The sequence below is a fragment of the Nyctereutes procyonoides genome, unplaced genomic scaffold (genome assembly GCF_905146905.1).
Source record: "Nyctereutes procyonoides isolate TBG_1078 unplaced genomic scaffold, NYPRO_anot_genome, whole genome shotgun sequence".
NCBI classification, from domain to species: Eukaryota; Metazoa; Chordata; class Mammalia; order Carnivora; family Canidae; genus Nyctereutes; species Nyctereutes procyonoides.
In genome coordinates, this window is record NW_026575142.1 from 69,852,744 (window position 1) to 69,868,487 (window position 15,744).

Sequence of the window (15,744 nt, forward strand, 5' to 3'; positions counted from 1 at the left end):
AGAGGAGGGGAGGAGGCAAAGTGCTCCCTGTGTTGTATTTATCATCTGGCATTCACAGTGTTTACCACATACAGGATTGTTTTCAGTCTTCGTAAGAACCTTCTGAAATACGTATCATCATTTTCCAGTTGGGGAAACTGAGACTCAGAGAAAGTATAGCCCTCCTTGGTCTGCAGCTAGTACCAGAGATACTCCAAAGCTGGTCTTTCCACCACTACACAAAAGTGACTCCCAGGCTGTTCCTTATGTCTGTGGGCTTTTGTTTGTTTGTTTGTTTTTAATGAACAATGCAAAATTCACTTTATATTTTTTTTATTTCTGTAAGAGACGCAGATCGGGAACACTGAAAAACAAAGCTGGCTCTGCACCGTGGTATGTTGCTAGTATCCCCACTTGGGGAAAATGTAAATACAGTTTCTTTTTTTTTTTTTTTTTTTCTTTTTTCAAAGTGAATTCAAAGTGAATATCAGAACTGAAACAAAGCCACATTTCGTGCAGCACACGTTAATAGCAGAACGTTGATCAGGGGATGTGATCTCGTTTCATAGCAAAACTGGTCCTGCAAGCCCAGGTAATTCAGGAAGCAGAATGGTAATTATTCACGGCAGAAAGCAGGTGGTGTACTGTTACAGTACTACAGTAGGAAGTCAGAAGGTCGCAAAGCTTGCAAGGTACCTGACACAACCTGAAACTGCTTGGCCCCCTTTAAAAAGAAATAATAAAATGGGAGAGAATGAAGCAAGTTCACCTAACACATCTTTGCAAGGTAAGTGCCAACAGTCTTTGAAATGTTTCCAATCAGAGAATCAAGCAGCTTCTATTACAAAGTGTGTGTGTGTGTGTGTGTGCCCGCGCCCACCTGTACACACACACACACACACACACACGCACACGCACGCACACACGCACCTGCTTGTGCCCTGCCAAGCGAGTTTCAAGCTATGCTCTGAGGGTGAGGAAAAGAGGTGAGGATTTTTCCTGTTTCAAAAGAAGCTGGCTGTCTCTTGGGCTCAACAGCTTAACCGACACAAAAACCCAAATTGGTGGAGAGTGGGCAAAGCCTTACCTTTATTGTCCATTATAATCCCGGAGAAATGCTGTGGCCAACTTGTGGTGCGGATCTCTTCCGACATTGACACAGAATTGGGTTTTTTTTTTTTTTTTTTTGCCACTACTTGGGGAATTTTTATTTGTAACAAAGTTTTGCCATATCTAGGGTTTTCCAGCTAAGTGTCCTTGTCCTGATATATTAATATAACCAATTTTTATGGTAGAAAACGGGATCTCAGAGGAGAGCACAGCAGTTGGGAAAAGGGGGTTTATTTTACAGGTACCTTTGTCCTTTGAAGGGATTGGCTTTGTTGACATTGGCTTGTCTAGGCTTCTATGGTTAGGCTTGTTGATAGAGACAATACAAAGTTGCTCACATGTTTCACTATTTTGAGTGCAAAAAATTCCTTCTTAAAATTCAAAATTCACATAATGCTGATTTGCTGCTAGGATTTCTAATAGGCTTATGAATTATTCGTTGCCTTTACAAAGACATTTTGGTCAAGATATGTTTTTAATTGACTGATAATGACATTTTAGTTTTGTCCTTGTGATACTGCCACCAAGAAAATCCCTAAACCACCCAGTTTTCTATTTAGGTCATATAATCAAGCGTATAACTACATCTGTGAAATATAACGTGTATGAGAATAACAGTAAGATGATCACAGGCATGCCTGGTCATAAACTGTCCATTTTCTAAAGGTAAATTGTCCTACAGAGAATGCCTGTGTTTTTCCTTTATTTTCTTTAATCATTTCTCCACTAAACCTACCTAAGCATCCCAGAATCCTATTTTATTGCTGTATGTTTCCTAAAAAAAAAATTTTGTTAAATACTGCATAAAATGCTATTATCAACACTTTTAGTTTAAAGGTTAATACAAAAAGGAGTCATTTTAGTGCACTCTATTGAAGAAACACAAGCCAAAAGACTTATTTAGCTTGATTCTATGAAATGACTCACTTATATGTGTTTTATGGAAAAAATGATTTTATGTATGTGATCATAGCATATACTTTGTCTCTATAATGTCTTTTCTTAAAAAATATATGGGAAGTATTTGGATTGTTAATATAAGGATGATTTCATATAAAATGTGTATGACTCTTTGGCAACCACCTGACTAGCCTGCTGTATAGACTGATGCGAGCGCATCACTGTGTCTGGGTTCAGAGGTTTTAGTAAACTGAGGAGTAACCAGGGCTTGTCTCTCTTTGTGTCAGGATCATGGGAAATATTTGCTTTGTATTTTAGAGTCCTAGAATGTCTATAGATTTTGTTTTACTTTTTCCTCCGGAAAAGGTAACGTTATGTTATGGTGATATGTTCCACTATAAAAGGCGACTACATGTACACATGCATATACACGCACATATCCTTAATTTCAGAATTAATAATCGGTATATATCAGGAAAAAATGTATACGTTTTAAACAAGAGCTATGGTGAATAATTCGAATGTTATGGTTTGAGTTAGAAAATCATGTGCTAGATCCACAAACGTTCTGTGGCTGAGGGCCGCTTGTGAGATCGGTTCTATCTCCAGCTCCCTTGTGAGCTCAGTGAAAACTTTTCCACGGGGAACATGTTGTTCCATCTGAGTTGAAATGAACCCTTAATGGGTCTACAAATAGTTCAGATCCATCTTCCTGGAATATTGCAATGTTTTGATTCCAGTTATATTTGCCTTAAAATTAAGTGAATTTAGTAATCTGGAGAGAGCTAATGATAAGTGAGGGTTCTTCAATTGTTGGCTTTAAATTATTTCTGGATTTCTAATTATAAAGCAAAGTACTGTGGGGATAATTTGCAGCTTCTTGTGTGGAGGTAAGAGATTCGGTAAATGTAATATCCTATAAAATAGATCAAAATATTTTCTGGGATCTTCATTTCTGGAATGGTCTAACATTATTCTTTATGCCTTGCAACATCCTGTTCCAAATCTCACATTGAGTTTAAAAATTGTTGAAGTAGATGAAAAAGGCATTTTGAAATGTTTAATTTTGCCTTTGACTTAGCAAAGATTCTGAAATACTCTGAAATAATACAATTATTATCAGCTCAGCTGACAAATAAGCATGCTATAACAGAAATGACTGCATATAAATACTTTGTTTTGCACATTAAACATATGGATGATTTAAGTTTTTTGGTTGTGAAGATTGTAAGTGATAGATTATCATTAGAACTCGATCATGTTCTTTTAATAGTGGTTTTCTAATGACACGTGTCTAGATTGTGACCATGTCTCGTCCCAACGTGGAGGGCAAGCCATAGACATTGTCAAAGATGATCCATTTTAGTGCTGTTTCCTGTAGGTTTTATACCCAGGAAGCCAGTGAGGAGGGTACCCTGGTTAGTGGAGCCTCTAAGCAATCAGCAGCTATGATATCAGGAACTTATTTTTTTCCCAAATGAAAGTGAAGTTGTTCCAAGGTTATCTTCAGCTACATGTGAACAGATCTCAATTATCTTTTCAAACATAAAAAGCAATCTCTTCCTTTCAGTCCCAGCGAAAAGTAACTCTACAGAGAATAATATATGAGAAGGCTCATAATAGTCTCAGGATTCAAAAAAAAAAATAGGATTATCTAGCATTGGATAAAATGCTAGATTTCTTTTTTTTCTTATTTCTGAAAATATAAATAAAATATATAAAATAATGTGGCGACGGGAATGGGGACAAATGCTGAGCATTTTATCTGGTAAGGAAAGGCAGCAGCATCTCCTTCCACAGTCCCTGCAAACTCCCCTGTACCACTGAGTAGCACCTGGCCAGTCTGCGAGAGCGGTGAAAGGCCACAACGACTGAACAACAGGAGGGGGGCAACTTCCAACCAGGCAGGTGGCTCCCTGGGAAATTCCTCAGGTTAAGATTTCTCCAGAAGCTACCCTGGGGGCATAAAAGGGCCCCTTATCTGTATGGCGAGTCAGGAAGGACGTGCATTTTCTATTCCAAGATTCTTAGTAACAGGCAGAGCAGAGCCTGGTAGGGATTGTACGAAAGGGAAAGAGCCTGTCACTATCCAGCCGTGTCCCTAATGTCCCTCATCCACCAAATCCCTCCTGCCTCAGCAACTTAGTCCAGATGAGCTTTTTCCATTTTATTTCCCTCCTCTTCCTCCTTGGTCAAAGCATGTCGAAAGCCCTCTGCTTCTTAGAAAAGGATACGGTATATAAATCCATCTTTGGAGTGATTTAAGTAAAAGATACCTCTTGGGTTCAATGCTGAGACAACCTTGAGAGCGGTTTCCCTGAGTGGAAGTCTCCTGTGGACGGCCCACACACCCTTGTCACTCAGGCCATCCACTTATCAGCTGCTCAGATGTCTTTGAGCATCTTCTACTTATATCTCCCCTTCCTACCCCAGTTCTTGGTTTTCACGATCTAGGAAACCCCTCCTCTATAGGCTATAAAAGACTGGAGCTCAGGGGGAAAAAAAGGTCTCCAAGCACAGAAGGGTTGGCTAGACCCTGTGGAATCCAAGGCCAGGTCCAAAGAGCAATCAGCAGAGAAGAGAGGACCCTTCAACAAGGAGAATTTGGCTGTCAGAATTAGGGGAGGAAAAAAAAAAACTGTAGAATCTTAACATTTTCAGGGTATGAGGCAGCTTACAGAGCCTCAAGTCTGATATTTTTACTTTGTAGAATAGCAGACAGAGCCGATGAAGGTAAGAAAATTACCCTTGGTTTCTCAGAAGCAGTTGCCAAAACCTAGATCTCCACCCTAGCTGCCCAGACCCTGTAATTTTATAGAGGAATTTGGCACATTCCATTCTGGAGGCATCTGCTTTCCTATTTGAAAAGGGAAAAAAAATCAGGCTTATGAATACTTTCAATATTGATACCTTTTAGAGTCTCTCATTATGACCTGGAAAGGATTGTCCAGTATTCATTCAAGCAAACTATTATCCTGGTCCATCCAGCTGTGGGATTTTCCTTGACTATAAAAGTTGCATTGGCTTTTTAACTCAAGTTTCCTTGACTTTCCTCACAGCCAAGAGGAGTCCAGACACACAGGCATTGCATGTATCCTGTTTCTCATGATATAACCCTTTTTTTTTTTTTTTTTAAGGGAAATTATACTTATCCTGCTGGGCTATGAAAAGAAGAAAAAAAAAATCTAGGCAGGAAGGTGCCTTAGTGTCTGTGCTGCTAAATTGCAGCCGGAGGGCAGCAGTACTGTATCCCCCAACCTGTTATACTGGTTTGGTGTGCATGTTTACTTTCTGTGGTGGAGAAAGTATCTCTGCATTCATCATTGCAAACCATGCCTGTGAGTGTCTTGAAATCTTTCTAAAACCCCAAAGAGGACTGACCAGTTTATGACTCTTCCTTCCCAGCCTATAGAACCTTAACAGCATTTTAAAGAAGGAGAAGTGCAAGAAGCTCTTGTTTAACTTATCCATGTTCCAGGAGGAAGGCTTCCTTCCACTAGCTCTCCCTGATAGGTCAGGGCACTTGAAGACCTGAGACATTTTGGAGTTGAAATTTAATTATTAAGGCAAAAGGGCATTTTGGAGTTGGAACTTCCAGAAGCTCTGCTGAAGAGACCTTATTACATAAGGATAAATTTGAACACATTTGGAGCCAGTAAAATTGCAGAAAATGCAGAAAATGTCAAGGCATGAAATCCCAGGTGAGTCTGACCTAAGTGGGTTAGGCCAGGGGACTCATGAAGACAGCTAAGGGATTCCCCCCCCCAGATATCAGAGAGAGAATCCCTGAAGTAGGCAGTGGGTTTAGGAGATGAATTCTGCAATAATGCATGAGAAGTTGTTAATGACAGCAGCACAACCGAGCTGAGGAGCTCTTTTTTTCTTGTCTTTGTAAATGGAAATAGGATCTTTACCTTGTTTGAAATAAAACAGGAAGCAATGTACTTAAATGGAACATGAGATAAAGGGTGGTTAAAAACTTGGTACTCAGTTAAAACCTACTGCTGGGGGAGAGGCCAGTTCTCAAACACTTTAAAATTTAGAGTTTGTTCATAGACTTTTGAATGTTCCGAAAAGCACAGTTTAATCCCCTTTGGTTTAAATGGTATTTTATGGCACCGAAATTGTTTTAAAGGGAAACATTTTAAGTTTGAATTAAAGTCACAATAAAATCTTGAAAAGGTGATACATACCTACAGGATGACTTGATTGTTTAAACATTATTATTAATAATGCAATTAAATTTTTTCCTTATGTTTAAAAGCCTGGATCTGTCTTTGCATCTGTTTTCTTTCCTTAAAGAAATAAAACAAAGGGTGTAAGTAATGATCTGATGATTGTACATGTATAAACACCTTATAATTATTACATTGTATGCCTATTTTCTAGTTTTGGAAAGAGTTTAAACAAATTTAGCTAACTGAGTAGAACAGCAAGCCAACTTTTTTTTTTTTTTTTTTAAGCCAACCTTTTTTGTATAACAGTTTTTGGGGGGAGGATTAACCAAGCACATACTTGACTTATTGCAAGGTATTATACTTGCTACATAAATGAAGGGAGATCAGGTGACTGACTAGATTGCAAAGAAAATGTGGTTTGGATGAAAACCCTTAAGAAGGAATTGAGCTTTGGTTTTATCCCTTGAGCTTTTAATCTCTCTCCAGGAAAAGTATGTGTAAATACTTTTATTTACCAGGGCTGTTTTGTTGCCTTGCTGATAGATGTTTAACCATCTCCATAGTTGAACACTTTGGGAGATGCATTCAAAACTGTGTTCATAATTAATTAAAATGCAACTCACCTGTCCTCTTTAAAGCCCCTGGTCACTGTAATTCAAGATGTGTAGCATGTACTTGGAAAAAAAACAATAAGTGTGTGACATCTAGTACCAAATCCTATCTACTAAAAAAGCCCAGAATAGAAGTATTTTGAAAAGTAAACTACTGGACTTAATGCAATTCATATAAACATGCAAACGGTGTGCACATACACCTCTTAAGCAACACAGTCAGCTTTGCTGTGTGACTTCAGACCTTGGTAAATGATTCATTTCTAAGATGTGATTAAACTCTTGAAACCATTCCATCTCTGTGATTTTATTTTTTTGTCTTCTCAAAAGTAGATTCCTTTGGAATTGAGATGTGAGGAGTAGAGAGAGCTAGAGGGTCACTAAGCTTTACTTTCCTTTTTGTTTATGGATATTTAATACAATCAGAGACAAGTCATGTCTTCTTAAACTACTGATAAATCTTTAAAAATTCTTCATCACGTCAGCATTTTTGGGTGGTCAATTTCAGAGGTGGAAAATGTACGTTGTCACCAAAGAGGGAAGTTGCTTCTACTTGTTACCAATTCTTGGTATTGTTATAATCACAGACAGGTTATCTAAGAATTTATAGGGGAACCTAGGCATTTATGGAGAGTTTCATAGAGGGGATATGATGTAAACTGGCTCTGGCAGGTTTGTTAAAGTAGAGTAAGTGGCCAGAAGGAAGAAAATTTTCCCTGGAAAAAATAACAGCAGAGACAAGGCATAGAAATTCTACTGTCCATTTATTTACATGCTTTATTCTCCTCTTGTTGAAAACAAAGAGATTTTCCCAAAATTAATACTTTGAAATAAGCTACAAATTAGTAAATATAATAACAAAATAAGATTAAAATAACAATTAAAATATTGTATATAGAATATGTGCCAAAACATTCTAGTCAGCTACCAAACAGGACACAGATTTGTTTTCAAGCTTCCTAGCAGCCAAGAGAAAGTAAGAAATTGGTTTTAAGATTTATGATGTTCAAATATGTAAAAAAAAGTTTCAGCTATTCAAGGGATGTATAGAGATGGTGACAGACATCAGAATAATTTCTATAGATGGCAGGGGACAGATCTAGCTAGAAGAGAGGGATTTCATTAAGTAAGAGTTACAGAGACAAAGAAAATAGTATTATTTGACTCATCTTAGAATCTTGCTATGCATGATTTTCTTTTGAGCTCCTTAAGTTGCTCTATTACTCTACTAGACATTTGTCAGGAAAAAAAATATAGGAAATATATCAAACATGTAATAAAAATCTGAAAATAATAAAAAAGGAAAAGGACACAGAATAATGAGAGATAGACTTAATATCTAAATGTTTATATGATTGAAATTTTAACATTATTAAAATTTCAGAGTATAAAAACTCATTTTGAAAATTAGGCTGCTATATATATTTTCTAAGGATATGGTATTACTCAAGTGTCTCTCCTGCAGTTTCTACTGGGTTTTATATAGTTGTTTTATGTTTATTTTGGTTAACTGAAGGTTTCTGTACATTGACTGTGGTGGATTTGGTTGGGGAGCAGGGAGTAAGTGCAAAGGGATGGAGAATAAGAATAGAGAAAAAGAATAGAGAAGAGCACATAGGTATTGATGAAATGCATGTTGCATTAAAAACCTTCTTTAGAAACTTTATAAACTGTAAGTGCACTGGGGTGATATTACCTTAAGTTTCTGTTTTTGATATGGATAAATAGGAATTCGGGTGAAAAAAAGAAAATGATAATGATGCTTTTATTCTTAAGCCTGAGTTCTCATCCGTTTTAGGTTCATATTTTATATTTTCAGTCTGCCATTTGCCTTCTGTGGTTTTCTTTTATACATCATATTTCTTCTTGATTAGAAAACTTACTTATATTTCTAGAAATTAGTACTTACTAAATTATTTGCAAAAAATACTCTCAGGTGACTTGATAACATAATCCACAATAACATTGGTACTTAGTTCATAAAATGTTCTGGAAAGGTGATCTTCACATGGAATTTGCATTTACTTATGTTGATTCCATAGTAAATAATTTGTTTTTATAATCGCATATATATAAAGAGGGAAATAACTAGAATTTATCCGGTACTAAATCAAAGCAGAGATTAATAGGCTTATTTGAATCTCAGAAATTTTGGCCTTTCTTTCACCAACAAACACACCAAACTCAGACTTCGAACCCTTGTGTGGACTCATAGTCTCTGCTAAACTTTCTGTGGTTTGTTTTCTTTTTGTCCTTCAGTTGTCAGGTCAGATATCATCTCAGTGATACCTTCTCTAGTCTTTCTCACTAGAGCATCCATTCTGTCTTAATGTTTGATTTTAATTCTTTTAATAGCTCACTATGGTCTTTTAAAAACTTTATTTTTTTGGTGCATTTGTATATTGTCTATTTCCTGGAAAAAAAATAAAAATAAACTCTTCTGTCTCTGAGATTAAAGACCATGGCTGACTTGCTTATTTCTCTATTTCTAGTGCCTAGAACCACACTAACACAAACTATATTTTCAATAATGTAGACTTAATATGCTCAGAAAAAAAAAGTCAAACATAAAATTCATCTTATTCCTGTGTCTATGCAATTTACATTTATTCCAACATGAAAATTAGTTGAGCATAAAGTAGCAGTCACTTAACATGGTAAATACAAAATGAAATAAAACAAGAAAACTTAAGTAAAAAAAAACAATAATAAAAAAGATAAATAAAAGTCTTAAAATGGAAAGAAGCATTCGTCTAGAAGAATAATAATTGGCGTAGAGTCTATTCTAGGAGATTAGGAACAGTGTGCTGTCATTCAAAATTAGAGAATTGTTCCTTCTCATTTTCTTTCATTCTGTAACTTTGATTGGGGTTACCTAGATAAGTTCTCAAATAGTTTAAGTCGTGGTGATAGAAGAAAACATGTATTAAGTTTATACCGTGTGCCAGAGACTATTCTAAGTAGTCAATATATTTAAGCTTCACAATCACCCAAAGGGGAATATAGACTCCAATGCAAATAATTATGTGAGTATCTCTTTGTTATAGAAAGAAAGCTGCCCTCCTGTTCAGTTTCAAATTCATCTTCATTGTTGTCCCTCATCGCACAGTAATGGAAAACTGAGTTCATGTAATAATGGTGGGATTTGACCAAAATCAAATCAATGTGAGTCATACTTGAGGATAAATTGGTGTTCATTTGTAGTGAGTGCAACAGAAGGAAGAGCTTGTGAAAACTAGGTTTCTGGCTTAGGTGACAGAGAAAATAGTTCTGTTAGATGATTTAGGGGATGCAAGATGGGGAACAGTTTAGGGAGAGAAATATGAGATTGTTTTAAAGGAAATGATTTTAAACTATAAGTGTTATATACTGATGAGAATGTCCAGGACCTAAATTGCAAAGATGATGCTAGGCCTTGGGAGAGAGTCCTAGGATGAGATTAAAGAGTTGGAAATTACTAAAACTGAAGTCCTACATGCCACTGTGGATGGGGGAGATTATACAAAGATAGAGGTTAAAGGAAAAGGTGATAGAAAACACTAACATCTGAAGTGTGAACAGAAATGAAAGAAATGGAGATGGGGTCATAGGACAAAAAGAAGATTCAGATACAGCATTTGCAGGGCAATGCATAGTGGGGTTTTCTCTATTAAAGGAGTGAAGGATGTCAAATGTCAGAATAGTCAAATAGATAGGATCTATTTGGTGATTCAAAGCCAGAATCAAGGTGCAACATGAGGAAGAAGCAATTTGAGAGTTATCAAGAACAAGGTGAAAGGCAAAGACCAAGTTGTAAAGTTAGGCTGTGCGAGCTACTCAGTGATTGTGTCGTGGGAACGGCCATGGCTGGGGAGTGGTAGACAGAAGATAGAACGAAGGAGGTAGATCCATCACAGTGGTGCTACCAGTAGATATAATGTTCACCTTTCACAAATGAGAAATCAGTGTCGGGGGGAGAAGGTGAAGGGTGTGTTTGATGAGATGAGAACTTGGTCTCATTAGAACCACTTTATTATTTTTTTTTTCTTCATTACAGTAACTTCAAAGAGCAGGAGGGCAACTTTCTATAAGGAAAAATAAGAAGAGTGAGTGTAATGACAGATTCACCAAATTGTAGAGGAGAGTGGGTGATGGAGCCTATACCAAACGGGCTGCATCTTTGTAGTAAAGGATGAGTTCATACAGCCAAGACTTAGGGTGGGGCTACGTGTGGGATGTTGATTCCATGAAAGAAAATTAAGAGGTTTGGCCTGAGGCAGCCTCAGAGAAGTTAGGAGACCATGAATATGGGAAAGCAATAGGAAAAAAAAAATGCCAATGACTAAGCCAGTTTTCATAGAGATGAGAGTGAGTGTGTGTTATTGGCTGGTATGCAGAGTTAGAGACGATTACTGTGGACGATTGACGCTCTAACGTGTAGCACCACCCCGAAAGCCCACTCCAGCTCTTTACCTTCACAGTCCATGCCCCTGGACCACAGCTGAACTAGAAGAGAGTGTACGTTTTATTACAGAATCATCCAGCTTTTGAACAATAATGGAACACCCAGTTTTTTATAGCTGATAAGCTTTTTATTTATTTTTATTTTTTATTTTATTTTTTAAAAATATTTTATTTATTCATGAGAGATAGAGAGTGGGGGGGGTGCGGAGACACAGGCAGAGGGAGAAGCAGGCTCCATCCAGGGAACCTGATGTGGGACTCGATCCCAGGACTCCAGGGCCGAAGGCAAGCACTCAACCGCTGAGCCACCCAGGGATCCCCCGATAAGCTTTTTTAGTGGTGTCTTCTCATCTAGGTAACATTTGAAAAGTGCCCATACATAACTGGCCCTATAGTGTGAATGTGACAGACCTATGAAACTTTGGGATGATAGAGACCCACTTCCATTTGGCTCTGTTCGAAGAAATCAAAATAAGGCCGGATCAGTTTTTAACCTGCTCGAAGATTTGAGACCCTTGGATAGTGATTTGTAATAGAGTTTATATGGTTAAATCATTATCATTGATAATAATGAAAAGGGCAAGTAATAAAATTGGACATTTAGTAAATACCAATGACAGACAAAGCCAGTTTAAATCTGGGGTGTATCTTACTTCATTGTTTCTTAATGACCACGTTTCCCAGGTGTACCATTTTAGAAGAGCTGCCTTTAAAACGACGATAGAAACAGACAAAAACACAGGACTGCCCAAAGAGTGTTTCACGTGCTTGCCATTTATATCCACATACAGAAATTAGTGACTGTCAATTTTTCTCACTGGAAAGAATATTTTTTTCCCAGTCTATTCCATAGCTGATATATCTGCTTTTCTGTAGCTACCGTATTTTACACAAACTCACGCAGTCTCCTGCATACCAATAGTGTTTCCTGTTTGAGTACCTCCTGCTTCCTCTTGTCCTACCTCCCCACACATCCTCATGATATTTCCATCATACCTGCATTCCCGGAACTTTTATTGAACGTGATAAAGCTCTGAAGAAGTAGTTGGAAGTAAATGGGTTCTACTAAATTCAAGAATGTTTTGACCATTAACCTTCAGTTGGAAGTTTTAGGTGACCACAAACTGGTATAAAGGAATATAGATTTACCCTCTACAAAATACACTTTAAAAAGGTTTCTTAAACAATTGGTGCTTTGCTGATGTAAGGGATACCTCCTCTTCAGTGTTTTTAACTTAACAAATTACATGTAAAAGCCATAAACTCCTTTATATTATCCATAAACATAATAAAAAATGTTACACCACATAACTTTGACTTAGTCAATAATTCTAGGCTTGGCCTTAGGGTTTAAAGAGAAAATTATTCCTGTTACACATTTTAATTATGCCATAAACTTTGGGAAATAGCTATTGATCCTCAGCATCTGACATCGGAAAAGTTGTTCCTCTCTTGTTCTGTAGCTGCTGAAAGTATGACATACAGACTAAAAGTGAAGAATTTCAGAGGAATCAAAGACACTACTTGCACAATAAAGGGTGTTTTTGGTTGCAGTTGTTACTTAAATGTTAGGAGATGTAAAGATCATCTCCTCTAAACAACTTTCTGATGAAACCAGGATCACACATTTGAGTTAAGAAATATTTTACTTTATTTTATGAAAAAAAATATTCTCTAATGGTACTCTTGATTATTGCTAATATTTTAATACAGAAATAGGGTTTAATCAGGAACTTAATGAATGTTGGAATTATCATTTTAGAAGTAATTATTTCATAGTTTTTCATCCTTGAATCAGTGAAATGAACAAGAACTCCATTCTGTCAAAATTAAATAGATACCTGAAAAAAATAGATATCTGACATTGATGAAGATGATGATGATGATGATGATGATGATGATGATGAAGAGAATAGTTACTGTACATAGAAATTTTACTAGGGGATGGGCATTGCTTTAGTTCCAATGGCCAGACTTAAGCCTCACATCCACCATGTGAGAACTGGTCTCAGTTTCTTCCTTTTACAGAAGGCTCAGAGAGATGATGAAAGTGTTAAGAATATATAGGAACTAAATGGTAGAGTTGGGATTCAAACCCGGGTCTGTATGACTCCTGAAATGATGGTCCTGACTAGATATGGGCTTCTTAAGTTGTTATTTTCAGCAGGTTGGAAATTCTTTGAACTTTAGACCATTTAATGTAAGTAGATTTGTATTTAAATCCGAACATACCAAATTTATGCGATTGTTCATTCAACAAACGTTATTGACACACGATTATGTACCAGACATATTATTAGGAGCTGTTGAAACTACATGCAATAAGTCATGGGCACAGCAACTCATAGTCTACTGTATGTGTGTGTGTGTCTCTATGTTTATATACCTTCAGAACTCTGATAACATTCTAGAATTACTCCCTCTCGAACTTTGGAATCTCATTCAATGTATGGTCATGCACCTTGGATACTGTAATGCCCTGTGTGGTCATTTTGGAGACCTCAGTACCCATATAACCTCAGCCATTAAAGATGCTGTTTTGAGGGTATCAGCAGAGAGTCTATATGGACTTCTGTTGCCACAGGAACCCCTACTTTCTCACAGTGGGAACTAATAAGTAGTAGTCTTTAGCCATTCCTTCCCTACCCTTTTCTTCCTAATCCACAATGTGATTAAATCCCTCGGTTAAAGAATCTATTAAGCCTTCCATGTACATAAGGCCCTTAATAGTGACTCTGGGTGTGATGGTTTGCACAAATCCACTTAATTTAGCTTTATATTAAAAATCCCTAGAACTCAAAATATAATTTTTGAAATATAAAAGTCTATTTTTTTTATAAAGAAAAGTACAATTTTCCCCGAACTGTACTTTAATTAGGGGGCTGCTATCTAGCTTCCACTGAAGCTTTTACGCATATAGTGGTATGATCTTGTAAGGATGAGTTATGGGCAGTTAATTGTCAGACATGTCAAGTGTAAGCAAAATTTTCAAACTCTTTATTTATTTGTTTATTTACTTAGATTTTATTTTGAGAAAGAGAGAATATGAGCAATAGGGTAGGAGGGAGAGAGAATCTCAAGCAGATTCCATGCTGTGGAGGGTGGGGGTGAGAGGCATACATGAGACTTGATCTCATGACCCAGATACCATGACCTGAGTGAAGATCAAGAGTTGAACACTTAACTGACTCAGGCACCTCTCAAACCAAATTTATTTTCTCTTTTAATCCTCATCATTGAAGAGAAACCAATGATGGGTGTAGATGGTCTCTCAAATGCATTATAACTTTCTCCAAGGATATATACATTGAGAATTATGTGAAAAGTGCCTTAGCCAGTTTAGTGCCGGTGAACAAGCCTTCCTCATGGGAGTTAGGTGTTTTATAAAGTTTATGTTTGAAAAAGGAGAAATAGGAAGGCTACTCTATGCATGGTACCAATCCAGGGGATATTATTTAAGTTAACTAATTTCATTCTCAGAATAGTATCTAAACCGATTATTAGGTTACTATGTATGCACAATCTTCATGCTTGGAAGAGAATTATCGGAGAGAGAAAAATTTAAGCAAAGAGGTGATATTTGATTCCTTCTTAAATGAAGAGTTCCCCAGTCAAATAAATGGACAGTGTACTTAAGGGAAAAAAAAACCATTTATACAAAGGCATTGTGACATGAGTAGTGTCTTTCAAAAAATTCAATTATTAGTTCCTATTACATGACCAGCGAACAGCTATGGGAATGCTGACTTTTTTTTTTTTCCCTGGACTGGCATTAAACATGTTTACAATCCACTGATTACAGTCGAGTTTTAAGGCTAGCTACATTTTAAGCAGAGTGGATGGTCTTATGCTATTTTTACTTAATCTCAGAACACGTGTGCCTGTATCATCTAGGCTTTGTGTCCGTTCACCAGATTGCATGTGAGCAGATGTGCACATGTCCAAGATGTTAACCACAGTTCAATGATCTGCTTTTGTGGAAAGCATCAGATTTTCTTTATGCACTTGCTCTATATGAGAACAGGATGTCAGTGCCTCTCGACTCCAGTCTCCCCTACTGATACTTAATGTGCCAAGTTAAAATACTTGCATAGTGGACAAGAAGGCAGCATGGGGATTTCCTGTCCCTCTTTCCTGCCAAATTGACAGGTTGTTTTGCAGCAGGTGCACAGCAAAGCGATTAAGAATGTATAGGTTGACAAAACATGTGTGATATGACTGCAGGCGGTTTATGTGAATGACATGTCATGGCAAATGTTGGCCTCAAGAGATTACACCTAGGGTTCTGGGGTGTAAGGACAATCTATGCATATCAAAGCATCATCGAGTTGGTGAGTGCTCAAGAAAAAAATAGCTTTGACTAGGAGTCTACATCAATGAAGTACATGGCAATTCAAGGTATATTTTCTGCTCCTTAAATATTTTACAAATGTCCTATTTATATGAGTAGGTGCAATAAGCATCTGTCTTGGGAGATGTGTGATATTTTGACTGCTGAACAACTCACTCAGCTGCCAGGAGGA

The 15,744-nt window shown here is 37.0% G+C and overlaps 1 protein-coding gene across 2 annotated transcripts in view; it reads left to right on the forward strand.

Moving 5' to 3' along the window:
- Positions 1-642: 642 nt before the first annotated feature.
- Positions 643-15,744, forward strand: part of NAALADL2 (N-acetylated alpha-linked acidic dipeptidase like 2) — an 880,849-nt gene continuing 865,747 nt past the window's right edge. Inside the window, exon 1 of one of the 2 annotated variants that reach the window (XM_055308319.1) lies at positions 643-766. In XM_055308319.1, coding sequence (XP_055164294.1) covers positions 724-766 — 43 coding nt within the window. In that variant the 5' untranslated portion in view covers positions 643-723. Of the gene's footprint in view, positions 767-5,604; positions 5,691-15,744 lie in introns of those variants that run through there. The other variant, XM_055308320.1, reaches the window with a different exon arrangement.